Raw genomic sequence first — 15,881 nt, forward strand, 5'->3', positions numbered from 1 at the left:
ATGGACCGAGTGCATCATATTAAACTCGTGCACGACATCCATCACCGTGGAGAGCCTGCGCACGGTTTTTGTGACCCACAGCTTACCGGACATTCTGGTCAGTGACAATGGCCCGTGTTTCACCAGCCATGAATTCTAGGAGTTTATGTCGGGTAATGGCATCAAACATGTCCGGACGGCGCCATTCAAGCCGGCTTCCAATGGTCAGGCGGAATGTGTTGTCCAAGTCATAAAGCAAGGCATGCTCTGCATCCAAGGACCCTCTCTCTGCAGTACCGCCTATCGCGCCTCCTGCTGGCCTATAGGTCCCGGCCGCACTGGCTCACTCCTCATGAAACGTACGCTCAAAACGCGGCTGTCCCTCATTCACCCAATCCTGGCAGACATTGTTGAGGGCAAGCGCCAGTCCCAAACCAAGTGCCACGATCATAACTCAAAGGAGAGGTGTATATTAAGCATGCATTAGGACCCAAGTGGCTGGAGGGCGCCGTAATTGGTAAAGAGGAAAACAGCGTCATAGTGGTCAGACTCAATAATGGGCAGATATGCCGCAAACACTTGGACCAAGTAAAGAAAAGGTTCAGCATAGACACCGATGAACATGAAGAAAAACTTGAGATGTCAACCACACCACTGCCGGTGGACGAGCAACAAGGACAATCACCAGCATGCACAGTCCCTGCGGCCAGCCCAGATAGGCCAGAATCACCTCAGGTGACAGAAACGCATGCCAAAGCTCAGCCACCAGAGCCTCAACTGCGGCGCTCCAAGAGAACGTCGATCACCTGATAGACTTAACCTTTGAGTCAAAAAGACGTGAGGGGGGAGGTGTTGTCATGTATGTAACCAGCACACCACTGTAACCCTTATTCAATTGTAACCCTCATGTAACCACTACATACTGTACATACTTACTAGAAATGCACACCTTGACCACAGGGGGTGTACTTGTGGGAGACACTCCTTACCTAGAGATTCAGGTATATAAGGGGAGGTCCCTCACAGGGCCAGCACTCCTTGGTCCAGGTAATGAAGGTGAAGGTCACAGAGTGACTGTGTCTGCAGTACCTGCCTCGTGTGATTATGTTTAAGAGTTAAGGACTCAACAATCTCCACCTTAAATATATTCAAAGACCCAGCCTCCACAGCTCTCTGGGGTAGAAAATTCCAAAGATTCACCATTCTCTGGGAGAAGAAATTCCTAATTTCTGTTTTAAATGTGCAACCCCTTATTCTGAAACTATGCCGCCTAGTACTAGATTCCCCAATGAGGGTAAACATCCTCTCTGCATCTACCCTGTCAAGCCCCCTCAGAATCTATGTTTCAATAAGATCACCTCTCAGTGTTCTAAACTCCAATGAGTATAGGCCCAACCTTTCTTCTTATAACAACCCCTTGATCTCAGGAATCAACCTCCTGAACCTACTCTGAACTGTAAGTATTTCCTTCCTTAAATAAGACCAAAACTGTACGCAGTACTCCAGGTATGATCTTACCAACGTCCTGTACAATTGGAGCAGGACTTTCCAACTTTTATATTCCATCCCCCTTGCAATAAAGGTCAACATTCCATTTGCCTTCCTGATTACTTGCTGTACCTGCATGCTAACTTCTTGCGTTTCATGTACAAAACCCACAGATCCCTCTGTACTACAGCATTTTGTAATAGCTTCCCATTTAAATAATGTTTTTTTATTTTTCCTACCAAAGTGAATAACCTCACATTTTCCCACATTATAGTCCATCTGCCAAATGTTTGCTCACTCATTGAACCTATCTATATCCCTTTGTAGATTCTTTGCGTCCTCCTCACAACTTGTTTTCCCACCTATCTTTGTATCATCAGCAAATTTGTCTACGTTACACTCGGTTCCTTCATCCAAGTCATTAATATAGATTGTAAATAGTTGAGGCCCCAGCACTGATCCCTGTGGCACCCCACTAGTTAGTTTGCCAACCTGAAAATGACCCATTTATCTCTGTTTTGTATTAGTTAGTCAATCCTATATGCACGCTTATATATTACCCCCAACCCCGTGAACTCTTATTTGTGCAGCAACCTTTTGTGTGGCACCTTATCGAATGCTTTCTGGAAATCCAAATACATGACACTAACTGGTTCCCCTTTATCCACTCTGCTCGTTACATCCTCAAAGAACTCCAGCAAATCTGTCAAACATGATTTCTCTTTCATAAAACCATGCTGACTCTGATTGACTGCATTTTGATTTTCTAAATGTCCTGCTACTACTTCCTAAATGATGGACTCCAGCATTTTCCCAATGACAGATGTTAGTCTAACTGGGCTATTAGTTCCTGCTTTCTGTCTCCCTCCTTTCTTAAATAGGGTCGTTACATTTGTTTCTATTGGTGAGAAAGCAGGAATGGGGTACTGAAATTGCATGTTCAGCCATAAACTCATTGAATGGCGGTGCAGGCTAGAAGGGCCGAATGGCCTACTCCTGCACCTATTTTCTATGTTTCTACATTTGCAGTTTTCAAGTCCGCTGGGACCTCTCCAGAATTCAGGGAATTTTGATAGATAACAACCAATGCATCCACTATCTCTGCAGCCACTTCTTTTAAGACCATAAGATGCAGGCTATCAGGTTCAGGGGACTTGTCCACCTTTAGTCCCATTAGTTTGCCTAGTATTTTATCTCTAGTGACAGTGATTGTTTTAAGTCCCGCACCCCAATAGCTCCTTAATTATCAATTATTGGGATGTTTTTAGTGTCCTCTGCCGTGAAGACCGATACAAAATATTTGTTCAAATTCTCTGTCATTTCCCTGTTTCCCATGATTAATTCTCCAGTCTCATCCCCTAAGGGACCAACGTTTACTTTAGCTGCTCACTTCATTTTTATATACCTGTAAAAGCTCTGTCTGTTTTTATATTTCTTGCTAGTTTACTTTCATATGTGATCTTCTCTGCCTTTATTTTAGTCGTCCTTTGCTGGTTTCTAAAAATGTCCCAATCCTCTGGCCCTCCACTGTCCTTTGCAACATTGTATGCCTTTGTTTTCAATCCTTTACTTCCTTAGTTAGCCAGGGCTGGTTCATCCTTCTTTTAGCATCTTTTTTATCTCACTAGAATAAATCTTTATGAAGAGTTATGATATATCCCATTAAATGTTTGCCACTGCTTTTCTACAGTCTTACCCTTTAATATATTTCCCAGTCCACTTTAACCAACTCTGCCTTCATACCTTTGTAATTACCTTTATTTAAGTTCAGGACACTAGTTTGAGAACTAGCTTTCGCACCCTCAAACTGAATTTGAAATTCTACCATGCTATGATCACTCTTCCCAAGAGGATCCTTCACTACAAAATCATTAATGAATCTAGACTCGTTACACATTACCAGATCCAAAATAGGTTTGGCTCCCTGATTGGTTCCACAACATATTGTTCCAAGAAACCATCCTGCATATACTCTATGAACTCTTCCTCAAAGCTACCTTTACCAATTTGATGTGTCCAATCAATATGAAGATTAAAATTGCCCATGATTATTGCTGTACCTTTCTTACAAGCCTCCATTATTTCTTAATTTATACTCTGCACTACAGAGTGGCTATTGTTTGAGAGCCTGTAGACCACTAACACCAGTGACTTCTTTCCCTTATTTCTTATCTGCACCCAAACTGATTCTACTTCTCACTACTGCACTGATCTCATCCTTTATTATCAGAGCTACCCCACCTCCTTTTCCATTCTGCCTATCCTTATGAAATGGCAAATACTCCTGAATATTTCCCAGTCTTGGTCACCTTGCAACCACATATCTGCAATGGCAATCAGATCATACCCATCTTTTGTTTCTTTACTTGTCCCATTATCATCTCCTTTTACCTTGCACCATCATCCCTTTTGTCATTTAACCTCTTCTGCCTTCCACCCTAACACAGACCTTTCCTTCTGTTCTTTCCTCTCCTCCCCCCTTTCCCTGCCTCTGTACTTGCTTAAAATCTGTTACGTCTCTAACTTTTTCCAGAAAGTCATCCACCCCTGAAACGTTAACTCGTGTTTTTCTCTCTCCACAGATGCTGCCTGACTTGCTGAGTATTTCCAATATTTTCTGTTTTTACTTCAGATTTCCAGCATCTGCAGTATTTTGCTTTTGTAAATGGAACAAGCATGCTTGTTGGAAGCAGGAAATGTCAGCACAGTGCACTTCTGATGGCATTTTTTGGAGTAAGATCTGACCAATTAGGAACTATTCGACAGGCTATTTAAAATTTGGAAGTGGGCAAGATCTATGGGGTTGGACGTCCTTACATTTGAATTCTGACAAAATTCCCATCCAAAATGGCGACCTAATTTTTCTAGTTCAGATGCTGAAGAACATGCAATGTATTTCCTTTACTTTCTGATTTTATTTTAAAATTTCAGAATTCATTGTTTTCTTATTTATCTAAACATGTGAATAATATTTTGTGTGTGATACACGATAGAAATAAACCACAATTTAGAACCAAGTTGAGTGTCAATTGTAATGAGTTAAGTGGTAGGCCTCAATTAGTATCCCATTGTCTAATCTCAGCTGTGGATCAGTGGTAGCTCTCTTGTCCATGAGTCAAAAGGTTGTGGGCATATAATCTAGGCTGGTACTACAGTGCAGTATAGTGAGGGAGGGAGTGTTGCACTGGTGGACGTGCCGTCTTTCGGATGAGACATTAATCCAAGGTCCTGTTTGCCCTCTCAGGTGGATGCAATCGCAGCATTGCCAATTCTCACAAGCCCATCACGAGAGGCGTGACTTCGAAGAGAAATAAAGCATGACTCGTGATCTCACGATGGAACGCGTAAATCTTGTGAAAATATGCCGACTTGCGCATCCGTGAAAAAATACGTGATTTGTGTATGGGCAAAAGAAAATATACACCGATTGATATTATTAGTGAAATCACAAACAAGTTCTTTTGCATTTGAAATTTTGCTGAAATGGCTGCCAGAGGAAATCTTTGTGAGGGCATTTACAATGCCATTACAAATAGCGACCAGAGCAATAGATCTTCTGTTCGCTATCATATTTGTCTTAAAATATCTGGGCTAGATTTTTGGATCTTCTCCACTCCGGGCGGTCATCCTCCAGCACCCCGCAGCGATCCTCAGGTCTGGTTGCAACACCGGCATGAGTTTTGATTCTTGCCCGAGGTAAGCCTCAAAGCGCGCCTCGCAATGACCATCTGGGAAATCAGGGTTGTCCAAGCATCCTGTCGACGAAGAGGTAAGTAATGGACTCCTAAGGTAAGTGTTATTGTTTTTTCTTTTAATTTATTTTTGTAATTTGTGTTGTGGTGGTATGGGTAATGTTTTTGTAAAAAGGATCCCCCCGCCCCGGCGTCTCTCGCAGTGGTACCAGCCCAGCCCGGCTCTTTAGCTCGGGCCTTTCCCATCCTAACGCCCTAAGAGAGGTGTACAATGCCTCCCTTAGCGCTGCGCCCCCGGACACAGGGCCCAGCTGCCCAAACTTACTTACTGATGCGCAAACTATTCCTGGGCACTAACTTTCCTGCCCCGTCGCCATTATTGCCCCAAAACATCAAAGATGAAAATCCAGCCCTTGATGCCAGCCAACTGGCCTTTCAGTGGTCATTAACAGGGGTCTTCTCGTAGCAGCTTACAAAGCTGACAAATTTCTGCCTTCTAGTAAACCAGCATTGGCTGATGGCTTCAGCATCTGACCATTCCTAGCTAAATGTGACATTAAAACTGGCTAGGCTTCTGCAGGTTTTAGCCATCAGTTCTAGGTAAGTAGTCCATAAAAGATGCTGAAACTGAAGAGTGAAGTTTAACTAAAGAATATTTCGAACTTGCAAATCGCCTACTGACTGTGTAAAATTCTATATATGTAGTTGGGTTGTAGACATTGATGCTATTTCGGTTTATATTTTGCTTCTGCTTGTAGCATAAACAACATTCCAATAAATTAACAGCTATTTTAACATCTAATTTCAATCTTTCCTGTCTGTTGTACTTTAATTAGACTGCTACAATGAAGAGTAACCTTCATTCCCACAATACAACAGTGACTGCACTTCAAAAATATTTCATTGGCTACAAAGTACTTTGAGACCTCTGGCAGTCATGAAAGGCACTTTCTTTTTTAAACTGGCTTCTAAATTATGTTACCTCGAAGAAGGAAATTAATTGGCCAGAAGTTAACAGCAACAACAGCAACTTTTATTTATATAGCACCTTTAAAGTAGTAAAACATCCCAAAGGCGCTTCACAGGAGCAATTAACAAACAAAATTTGATGCTGAGGCACACAAGGAGAAATTACAGCACATGACTAAAAGTTTTGTCAAAGTGATAGGTTTTAAGAAGCGTCTTAAAGGAGGAGAAACAGGTAGAGAGGCAGAGAGGTTTAGGAAGGGAATTCCAGTGCTTAGGGCTCAGGCAGCTGAAGGCATGGCCGTCAATGATGGAGCAAGAGATCTGAATTGGAGGAGTGCAGAGATCGCAGAGTGTTGCACGAGGTTATGTTCTGGAAAGAGTATGGTCTGCAAGTGATGTGACGGCGGAGCCATCGATCCACCCATTCCTGCTCCTATTTCTTACGTTGTTATGTCAGTAATGAGTTAGTAACGGCCGAATGCACTTCCTGTCCGAGAGCAAAGGTCAGTGAGAGATCGGGTCAAGAAGAAAATATCAACTTAAGATTTCTGTACCAAATCTCATGATTTTAAAGATTTTGTCTCTTGATTTCTGAGCTGGTGGGGTTGGCATTATTGTAAATAATCCCATGGCACTTTTTGAAGAGCAGAGGAGTTCTTCCAGTCTCTTGGTCAACATTTATCGGTCAACCAACACCTAAATCAGATGATCTGAACATTTATTACATTGTTGTTTGAGGGAACTTGCTGTGTGTAAATTGGCTGTTGCGTTTCCTATTACAACAGTGGCTAGTCTTCAAAAGTACTAATTGGTTGTAAAGCACTGAGGTCATTAAAGGCACTATATGAATGCAAGTCTTTCTTTTCTTTCATTATCAATGTAATGCCTTCTCTTCATACTTTGGAAATATTTCTAATGTGAAATCTGTCAGTTCAAAAGCATCAGACATTAATTTTCTCAAATTGTCTTTGCTTTATCTTGGCTAAAATTGCACATAGTGTATTGAGCTCATTTTTCAAGGTGGGGAGAGGTTTAGAGGGAGAGTTCCAGGGAAAGACATGATGCAGCTAAAGGTTCTGCCACCAATGGTGAGGCGAAAGGACTGGGAATGCACAAAAGTCTGGAGTCAAAAGGCTAAAGGATGCAGGTGTGGGTATAAAACTGGAGGAGGTTGCAGAAAGTTGGTTTGGGGTCATGATTTAAGATAACGACAAAGATTCTAAACTTAAAAAGTGTTGGAGGACAGGCACTCAAAGTTAGTTTGTGAAAATGGGGATAATGGGTGAACAGGATTGGGTGCAGAAAAGAGTAAGAGTGGCTAAGTGTTGGACAAGTCAGAAATTATGGAGGTTGGCGCGACAGAGCCAGAAAGAGGGCAATGGAGAAAAATATTCAGTCGGTGACAAAAGGATGGATAAAGGGTTTCAGCAGTGCTGGAGTTGAGGTAGGAACAGAAACAGGTAGTGTTGCAGAGATGGAAACAAGAAGTTGTGGTTTTGGTGTTTGGGGCTCCGGTCTGGATCAGACAGAGGTCAAGATCTTGCATTGTCTGGTTCAGCCTGAATGAGTGGCTGGGGAGGAGCATGGAGTCAGCAAAAAGGAGCAGAGTCTACAGTGGTGGCCAAAGACAATGATAAAACGTATTGTTATTTCTGGACTATCTCAGATACAGCATGTACAATAGAAGAGTTGAGGACTGATTTTAACATCAGGCATCAAACAGGTGGGCAGTGTGTGGAATGCTTGCTTCTTCCTGTTGTTAGGTGGCCCAAGCCATAAATATATATGCTTAACTGTATAACTAATTTATATTAGTCATCATAAACTTAAACTGAGATGCATGGCAGCATGGTGATAGGAATTTTAAAAAGTTTTTTGTAAATCATTTTCAGATGCAGTAATAACCTGTACAGTTTTTGTAAAGAGCTATGACCTGGTAGATTAAATAAAGGCACTAGTGAGGTTTCCTACATTACAACAGTGACCACACTCCAAAAGTACTTCATTGGCTGTAGAGCGCTTTGGGACATCCAGTGATCATGAAAGGCACTATAGAAATCCAAGTCTTTCTTTATAAACAAATTGCCAATCTATATTGGTTTCGGTTTGAAAAAAAACAGCAACTCATAATTTCCTACTAAACCTCATGATTTTTACGAGTTTGTCTCATGATTTATGAGATGGTGGGGTTGTCAACAGAAGAATACAGTACACTTCTAATATATGTATTTAGGTCAACCAATTGTCATCAGAGAAATGGTAAGGTTACTTCAACTGAATTTGTGGTTGATATCTTAATATTTTAGAAAAATAAGCCACATTTATAATTTATCGGAGCCTAGGCAATTTATTATTTATTGGGGCAGGCTCCTCTTTTAATGATTCTAAAGCAGTTATGCTTTACCATAAGATTAAAGTCCCTCTTTGTCCCATGATTCCCCATGGAGCAATTATAGGGGCCATCTTTGAGGAGGGAAATTTGAAATTTAAAAAAAAAAATGAGCCTTCCTTCCACAGATATGTTGGGGAAATGGTACAACAACGATTCAACCTACATAAAACCTATTTAAAAATGATCCGCACTGATTGTTATGACGTAAACTTATCGTGTGTGTTCTTATCTCCAGTTATGTGCAAAGTATTGGGACTGGAGTGCATCATCATCCCCGGCAACCAAATTTTAATTAGATTTTTTATGTTTTAAAGTTTAATTTGTTTTAATTGCCGGAGTTTTTTAGTGTCCCCCTCCCCTTTTATAGGGGGCACTTGGAAAAAAAAATTTGATTTTAGTGCCCAAAAAAAACAACAAAAGAAAATACAAAAGAAAACAAAAAAAAAGGGCAGGTATAAGTGTCTCCCAGATCGGGGGGCACTTGATTTAACTGTTTACTTTGTTCTCCAATCAAAAGAGTGTGCAAAAATTTTTGCAGGCGCCATCTTTGAAGGGGGCAGAGACTCCATGTTGTGCCCCTTGCCCCACAATTCACCAGGCGCCATCTTTGAAGGGGGCATGAGCCTCGCTCCCCCTATGACCTGCTGTCACATAATCTAAAGTACGTACGCTTGCGTTTTCAAATGACATATCGTTCTGAAATGTGCTCGGGCTAACGTTACTGTTTAATATATCTATGTATTTGAACGGCGCAAGGGTCTATTAGAAGAATAGTTTCTGAGAGCATTTAGAATGCACCGAGACCCTGGGACTGAGGTGGGGATCACTTCGGTGACAGAATCCATCTTTGTGGGGGGCACCGGGCCGCGCGCCCCAGATACTCTCAACCCCGCCGCCTGCCCGCTTCCCAATCAGGGTCACACTCCGCGGGGTTATAATCCAGCGCTGGGCGAAGTTTTTGCCTCAGTGAGTGTCGTCGAACGGTTGGGAGCGGGAACCTAATTAAAAGTGGAGTGAAGGCCGCCATTTTCCAGCGGGGGCACGCCGCCTCGCCTCCCCATGTGCTCGGCCAAGGGTGTAACCTACCGGAGTGTGATGGCGTCTGACATCACAGGAAACCTTGACCTGACGAAAGGGGATATTGCTCTGAAGCTCTTTTCTGGTCCGTTGCTTTTTGCGGCGGAATGACGATGAAAGTTCACGCCAGGCCGCCATTTTGGAGCGGGGCGCCGGGCTGAGTGCCGCCCCACAATTCTCCAGGCGAGGCGGCCGCCGCCATCTTTGTGCGGGGCATACGCTTTCCTCCTGCAAATCTGCGGGCTTGTGGAGCGAAGTTAACGCTTATTCGTGGGTGTGAAGCAACGCGAGCGGTTCCCGTGCCGGTTGCGGTGACCAGATTGTTTTGATGAGGTGTAATTACCGCCCAGCGGCGGGGTGCCACTTCCTGCTCTGTGTGGCGACGGCTTGCCCCGCTGTGTCCCACCATGCCCCGGGGCGGGGTGCCCGGATGTGGATGGGTGGACGATGGCGGCGCCCAGCGCAGCGGACTCCCCGAGCCCGAGCTGGCCGAGCGCGGCGGCCTCGGCCCCGCCCGAAATCGCGGCCCCCGCCTGGCCGGAGGTGGTGTCGGCGGCCGGCCAAGCCGCCGCCGACGACTCCCAGGCCCCCGGCTGGACGACCGGCCCGCCGCTACTCGACAACCCGGCGCCCAGCCCCAGCCGGCCGTCCGCCTGCCGCGGCATCTCCTGGACCCCGGCCGAGACCAACGCGCTGATCGCCGTCTGGGGCGACGAGCGGCTCCAGGACGTGCTGGAGGGCAACCTGCGCAACTCGCACATCTTCGACAGGATCTCGCAGGCCCTGCGGGAAATGGGCTACGAGAGAAGCGCCAACCAGTGCAAGGAGAGGATCAAGGTACCCAAGAGACTCTTAACTAGCATACTAACTAGTAACCAGCACTCTGGAGGCAGTGACGAGCAACCAGCGCCTTGCAGCCAGTATTCAGTACCTTGTAACTAGCGTTCTCTGCGTGTTAACTAGTAATCAGATGTTGCAACTTAGTATCCTATAACTAGGGCCAGCACCTGCAACTAACTAATGTTCTACATTCAATAATTAATAATCAAACACCCCACGTAGCAAGTTGCTACCTTACAACTAGTAACTAATACCTGCAACTAACTAATGAAAGACTTGCATTTATATAGCGCCTTTTACACCCTATGATGTCCTAAAGTACATTACAATCAATTAAGTATTTTTGAAGTGTAGTTGTCACTGCTAAATGTAGGACTGTAATGTTCTGCAGTCAGTAACTATCATCCTGCAACTAGTTTATTATAACTAATGCAATTAATACCATAAACCTCATTATTAATCCAGTTTGGGAATTTTATAGAACCGTTCCTCTAGAAAATTGAACAGTTCCTGCAAGTGGTCTCACTCCCTTTGACCTGGAAATGGTACCTACCAGAGTTGCTGGACCAGTCGATTAACAAAGACTACTTTCAGTAATCTATTTCCTTGCTAAATGCACTCTTGATCTGTGCTACACACTCACAAGTTTAATATAAATGTGGCATGTCTATTATGGTCAATGCATCCCCCCCAAAAAAAAACTTGCAGTTGATTCACCATCCAATTGCCCCTTAAATGATTTTATTTTTTTCCTCTATCTTCATGTCCACTCCAAATGTTGATCACACTTTTTTTTGTGAAGCATTTTCTGATATCGCACCTAAGTTTAAACCCGTGACCCCATCTGACTCCCACGTTTTAGTTTGGAATAATTTTTCAGATCTACCTTTTTTCTCTCCTATACTTGTCTCTGTTGCATCCTTCTTGGGCTAGAAAGGCTAGGTTTCTCCAGTCCTAATTTTTTAATTCATTCAACACCAGAAATCAGCCTGATGCCTCTTTTCTGGATTGCATCCAGGACTTGAATGATTTTCACGTGTCACGGTATCCAGAACTGACTGCAGTATTCAAGGTGTGGTCTGACTAGAGTATTGTACAGCTTGACAATTACTACTTCCATGTTTTACCTATGTCGTTAACATGCTATTTGCATTGATTACTGCTGTGCCATGATTCCTTTCAGCTTCACCCACAGTTATTTCAATACCATTAATGTGTGATATTTTTTCTAAATATGTCCATGTTAAATTTCATTTCTTGCTGCTGTGACCACTTCTGTATTTTGTCTCGCTCCTTTTGCAGTTCCTGAGCTTGTGCTTCAGAGTCAGCTGCCCTTATTTTATTATTGTCTGCAACTTTAAGCAGTTTGCATTGCATTTCTGAATCTAAGGTTGTAGGTTCAAGAAGAAACTAGCTTCCATGACCGGTGGACACCACAGGGTATAGAGTGTGTTATAGACGCACGTTGTATTTTTTCTGTTTTATTAACCATATTGTGTAACTGGATTTTTTTTTTGTTATATTAGTGGTGCCCGAGGACACTTGCCACAATGAACTTGAGTTTGTTTGGTGCCATTTGGTGGCAACTTAGTGTTACGCCTATTGGTTCATTTAAAAAAAGGCCCACTGCAGAAACATAAGCACATAATCCAGGCTGGCACCAGTGCAGTACTAAAGTAGCGCTACACTGTCGGAAGTGTCTTTTTAAAGGAGACATTAAATCAAGGCAATGTCTGCCCTCAGGTGGACATAAGGTGACTTTTGGTACTATTCTGATTTTGTTCCGGTGGTCTGACCAACATTTATTACTTAGCCAACACCACTAAAACACATTATCTGATTGGGTCTGTTTCATTGGTGTTTGTGGGACCTTGCTGTGTGCAAATCTCCTGCATTACAACAGCGGCGACATTTCAATGGTACTTCATTGATTCTGAAGCATTTTAGGATGTACTGAGATTGAGAAAGATGATGCATAAATACAAGTTAGTTCTTTCAAGTAATTCATTTTGGTTTGGCCAATATTAATTTTTGATCAAATTTCACAGATAACCAATATATTTAGTTAAATTAAATAAAGGCGAGGCACAAAAGTTTGGCAAATACCAGTGCTATCATTAAACAAGCATACAGTAAGAATAGTTATAATGGGTCAATTAGCCGTTGTAAGGACTTCAGAAGAAATATAATAGCCCCTTTAGTTTTGATTAACAAGTTAATGGTGAGGTGATATCTTTAGGTTTCATATTCTGGTATCAGTATAACATTTATTGAAATGTCTCGGAGGACTTTAAAAAACAGCCTTTTGTCTTATTTGTTATCAGAGAAAGCAAGAACTTGAGTACTGTTCAGGAGAAATAAAAACAGACAGTGGAAACACACAGCAGGTCAGTCAGCATCTGTAAAGAGAATGAACAGTTAATGTTTTGGGGATCTGCTTTCAACCCTTTAATTCATTTGAAGTTCGATCTTGTGACAAATTTAACAAGGTTACATTGCCAAATATAATTGAAATTCTACGCAGACGAATATCTGGATCTATATATTGGTACAAGTATGGATCTCCACTAGATTCTTAATCAGTATAACAACGTGCATTTTCATGCTCAAAGGTTTTCAATTTTTCAGACAAAAGGGAGAGGTGTAATCAAATATAATGGGCACATAATTAATTGGTGAAAATTATAGATAACCTTTCTATTCCCACATTACAACAGTGACTACACTCCAAAAGTACTTCATTGGCTGTAAAGCGCTTTGAGACATCTGGTGGTCGTGAAAAGTGCTATATAAATCCAAGTCTTTTATATTAGTGCAGCAAACAGTAATTTAAATCCATGATCACTGTGATCTGCATACAAAAAAGCATTTTGCTTCTTCGATTAAAAATGAGAACCTGCAAGGAACAGCTTGTATCTTGCACCTCGCTGATCTATTAACCAATGCCCTATATCTCACTTGCCCTCTGCCTAAACTGTTAATTAGTACCCTGCACATCACTATCTCGTCACCTAAAATAGGAAAATAATAAAATAGTGACCAGTAACTAGCTTCCTGTTCCCACCCAGTGGCTTGAACCACTGTAATCCTCCACTTGAAGAATAAACTTGTATTTATATAGTACCTTGCCACACTCAAAATCACTTTACAAATAATGGATTACTTTTTTGGAATGGCGTCACTGTTATGTGAATGAATGAGAAAGTAATCAATTTGCTGATATGGCCCCAAAACTCCCTGCTCTTGTAAGGCTGAGACCTTTTACATCCACCTGAGTAATTATATGGGGTCTCGCTTTAATGTCTCAACTGAAAAATGGCACCTCCAATAATGCAGTTCTCCCTCAGCTCTCTCGATGAAGTGTCAGCTGTAATGAGACTTGAACCTGCAAGCTTCTGACTCAGAGGCAAGAGCGCTGCCAACTGAACCAAGTAACAATTAAACCAGTAACTAGTACCTTGTTTTTTTTTTAATTATTCATTCATCGGATATAGGCATTGCTGGCAAGGCCAGCATTTATTACCCATCCCTAAATGTCCTTGAGAAGATGGTGGTGAGCCGCCGCCTTGAACCGCTGCAGTCCATGCGGTGAAGGTACTCCCACAGTGCTGTTAGGAAGGGAGTTCCAGGATTTTGACCCAGCAAGGATGAAGGAACGGCGATATACTTCCAAGTCCAGATGGTGTGTGACTTGTAGTGGAACATGAAGGTGGTAGTGTTCCCATGCGCCTGCTACCCTTGTCCTTCGAGGTGCCATAATAACCACCTAAACCATTCCGCCGAGGAGCTGTTCAGGCGGGCCAGCGAGGAGGCCCCGAGGTGGGGCGGTGAGGCGAGGCCCGAGGTTGGGCAATGGCGGGACCCCGATTCAGCGGGTCCGGATTTCGGAATATTTTACAGATTCCGGGAGATGACCCTGGCACCGATTGGTCTGATTCCGGAATTCTGAATTTTCGACACTGCACCAGTACCCTGCACCATACCAGCCTGGGCCATACTACCTGTACCAACACCATACATGCATACTGTGTAACTCTCAACTCCTATCAGAGTGGAAAAATAAACCTAAATGCACCCTCTTGTCCAGTCAGAGAATGGTTTGCTGTGGTGCAGGACATTTGAAAGGAAGCTGCAACCACTGTTTAGTTAGTTGCCTTTCGATTCAAAACCTTCCCTTGTGTGGTTTAGATTTGCTGGGTTATGAAAGGAAATCCTCTTTTTGTTAAAGTAAGGAGTCATGAACCTTTAAACAGAAGAGAACAAATATTATAAAAGAATAATACTGATCCTTATCAACTCTAACCAGTGCAAGGTGGTGATAAAGTTAGGACATGGTAAGAGTTTCCAATGATTCTGAGGTAATGTGCACTGTGAAGTGGGGTGCATAGTCCCAGGGTTGAATCAAAGAGCAAGTTATTATTTAAATGAAGAAAGATTGCAAAATGCTGCAGTACAGCGGGACCTGGGGGTACTTGTGCATGAAACACAAAAGGATATTATGCAGGTACAGCAAGTGATCAGGAAGGCCAATGGAATCTTGGCCTTTATTGCAAAGGGGATGGAGTATAAAAGCAGGGACATCTTGCTACAGCTATATAAGGTATTGGTGAGACCACACCTAGAATACTGCGTGCAGTTTTGGTTTCCATATTTACGAAAGGATATACTTGCTTTGAAGACAGTTCAGAGAAGGTTCACTAGGTTGATTCCGGATATGAGAAGGTTGACTTATGAGGAAAGTTTGAGTAGGTTGGGCTTTTACTCATTGGAATTCAGAAGAATGAGAGATGATCTTATCGACACGTATAAGATTATGAGGGGGCTTGACAAGGTGGATGCAGAGAGGATGTTTCCACTGATGGGGGAGACTAGAACTAGAGGGCATGATCTTAGAATAAGGGGCCGCCCATTTAAAACTGAGATGAGGAGAAATTTTTTCTCTCAGAGGGTTGTAAATCTGAGGAACTCGCTGCCTCAGAGAGCTGTGGAAGCTGGGACATTGAATAAATTTAAGACAGAAATAGACAGTTTCATAAGCGATAAGGGGTTATGGGGAGCGGGCAGGGAAGTGGAGCTGAGTCCGTGATCAGATCAGCCATGATATTGAATGGCGGAGCAAGCTCGAGGGGCTGTGTGGCCTACTCCTGTTTCTATTTTTTACGAACCTAACCTTGTGCTGAGGTGATATCGGTCAAAATGGGAGTTGGGGCATTAAAATTGGTTATGAGCTGTTTTTCTGCTGTGGGACAGAAGATGCTGCAAAAGGAGTGTTTTTGAATGATACTTGTTTTTTTAAAGTTAGTTTTTGTCCTCATTTCTACTCGGTACTGAATCAAACAATTTTTGTGTTGAAGAGGGAATCAGTCCCCTCGCCCCGGCCAATCTCTCCTAGCCCTTAGGATATATGAAACTATATATGCCAGATTTCTCAGCCGTAATGTGTG

General features: G+C 42.8%; 1 protein-coding gene and 1 long non-coding RNA gene across 3 annotated transcripts in view; one reads left to right on the top strand and one right to left on the bottom strand.

The window, feature by feature from the left end:
• Positions 1-4,485: 4,485 nt before the first annotated feature.
• Positions 4,486-9,780, bottom strand: LOC139276401 (uncharacterized). The gene is made up of 2 exons (XR_011595930.1): positions 9,607-9,780; positions 4,486-5,222 (listed from the first exon to the last, which is right to left on the bottom strand). It is a non-coding gene; the product is annotated as an uncharacterized lncRNA (long non-coding RNA).
• A 264-nt stretch (positions 9,781-10,044) lies between these two features.
• Positions 10,045-15,881, top strand: part of msantd2 (Myb/SANT DNA binding domain containing 2) — a 35,223-nt gene continuing 29,386 nt past the window's right edge. The window contains exons 1-2 of one of the 2 annotated variants that reach the window (XM_070894349.1): positions 10,045-10,434; positions 12,762-12,824. In XM_070894349.1, coding sequence (XP_070750450.1) covers positions 10,045-10,434; positions 12,762-12,824 — 453 coding nt within the window. The remainder of the gene's footprint in view (positions 10,435-12,761; positions 12,825-15,881) is intronic. The other variant, XM_070894350.1, reaches the window with a different exon arrangement.

The sequence above is a fragment of the Pristiophorus japonicus genome, chromosome 11 (genome assembly GCF_044704955.1).
Source record: "Pristiophorus japonicus isolate sPriJap1 chromosome 11, sPriJap1.hap1, whole genome shotgun sequence".
Taxonomy (NCBI): Eukaryota; Metazoa; Chordata; class Chondrichthyes; family Pristiophoridae; genus Pristiophorus; species Pristiophorus japonicus.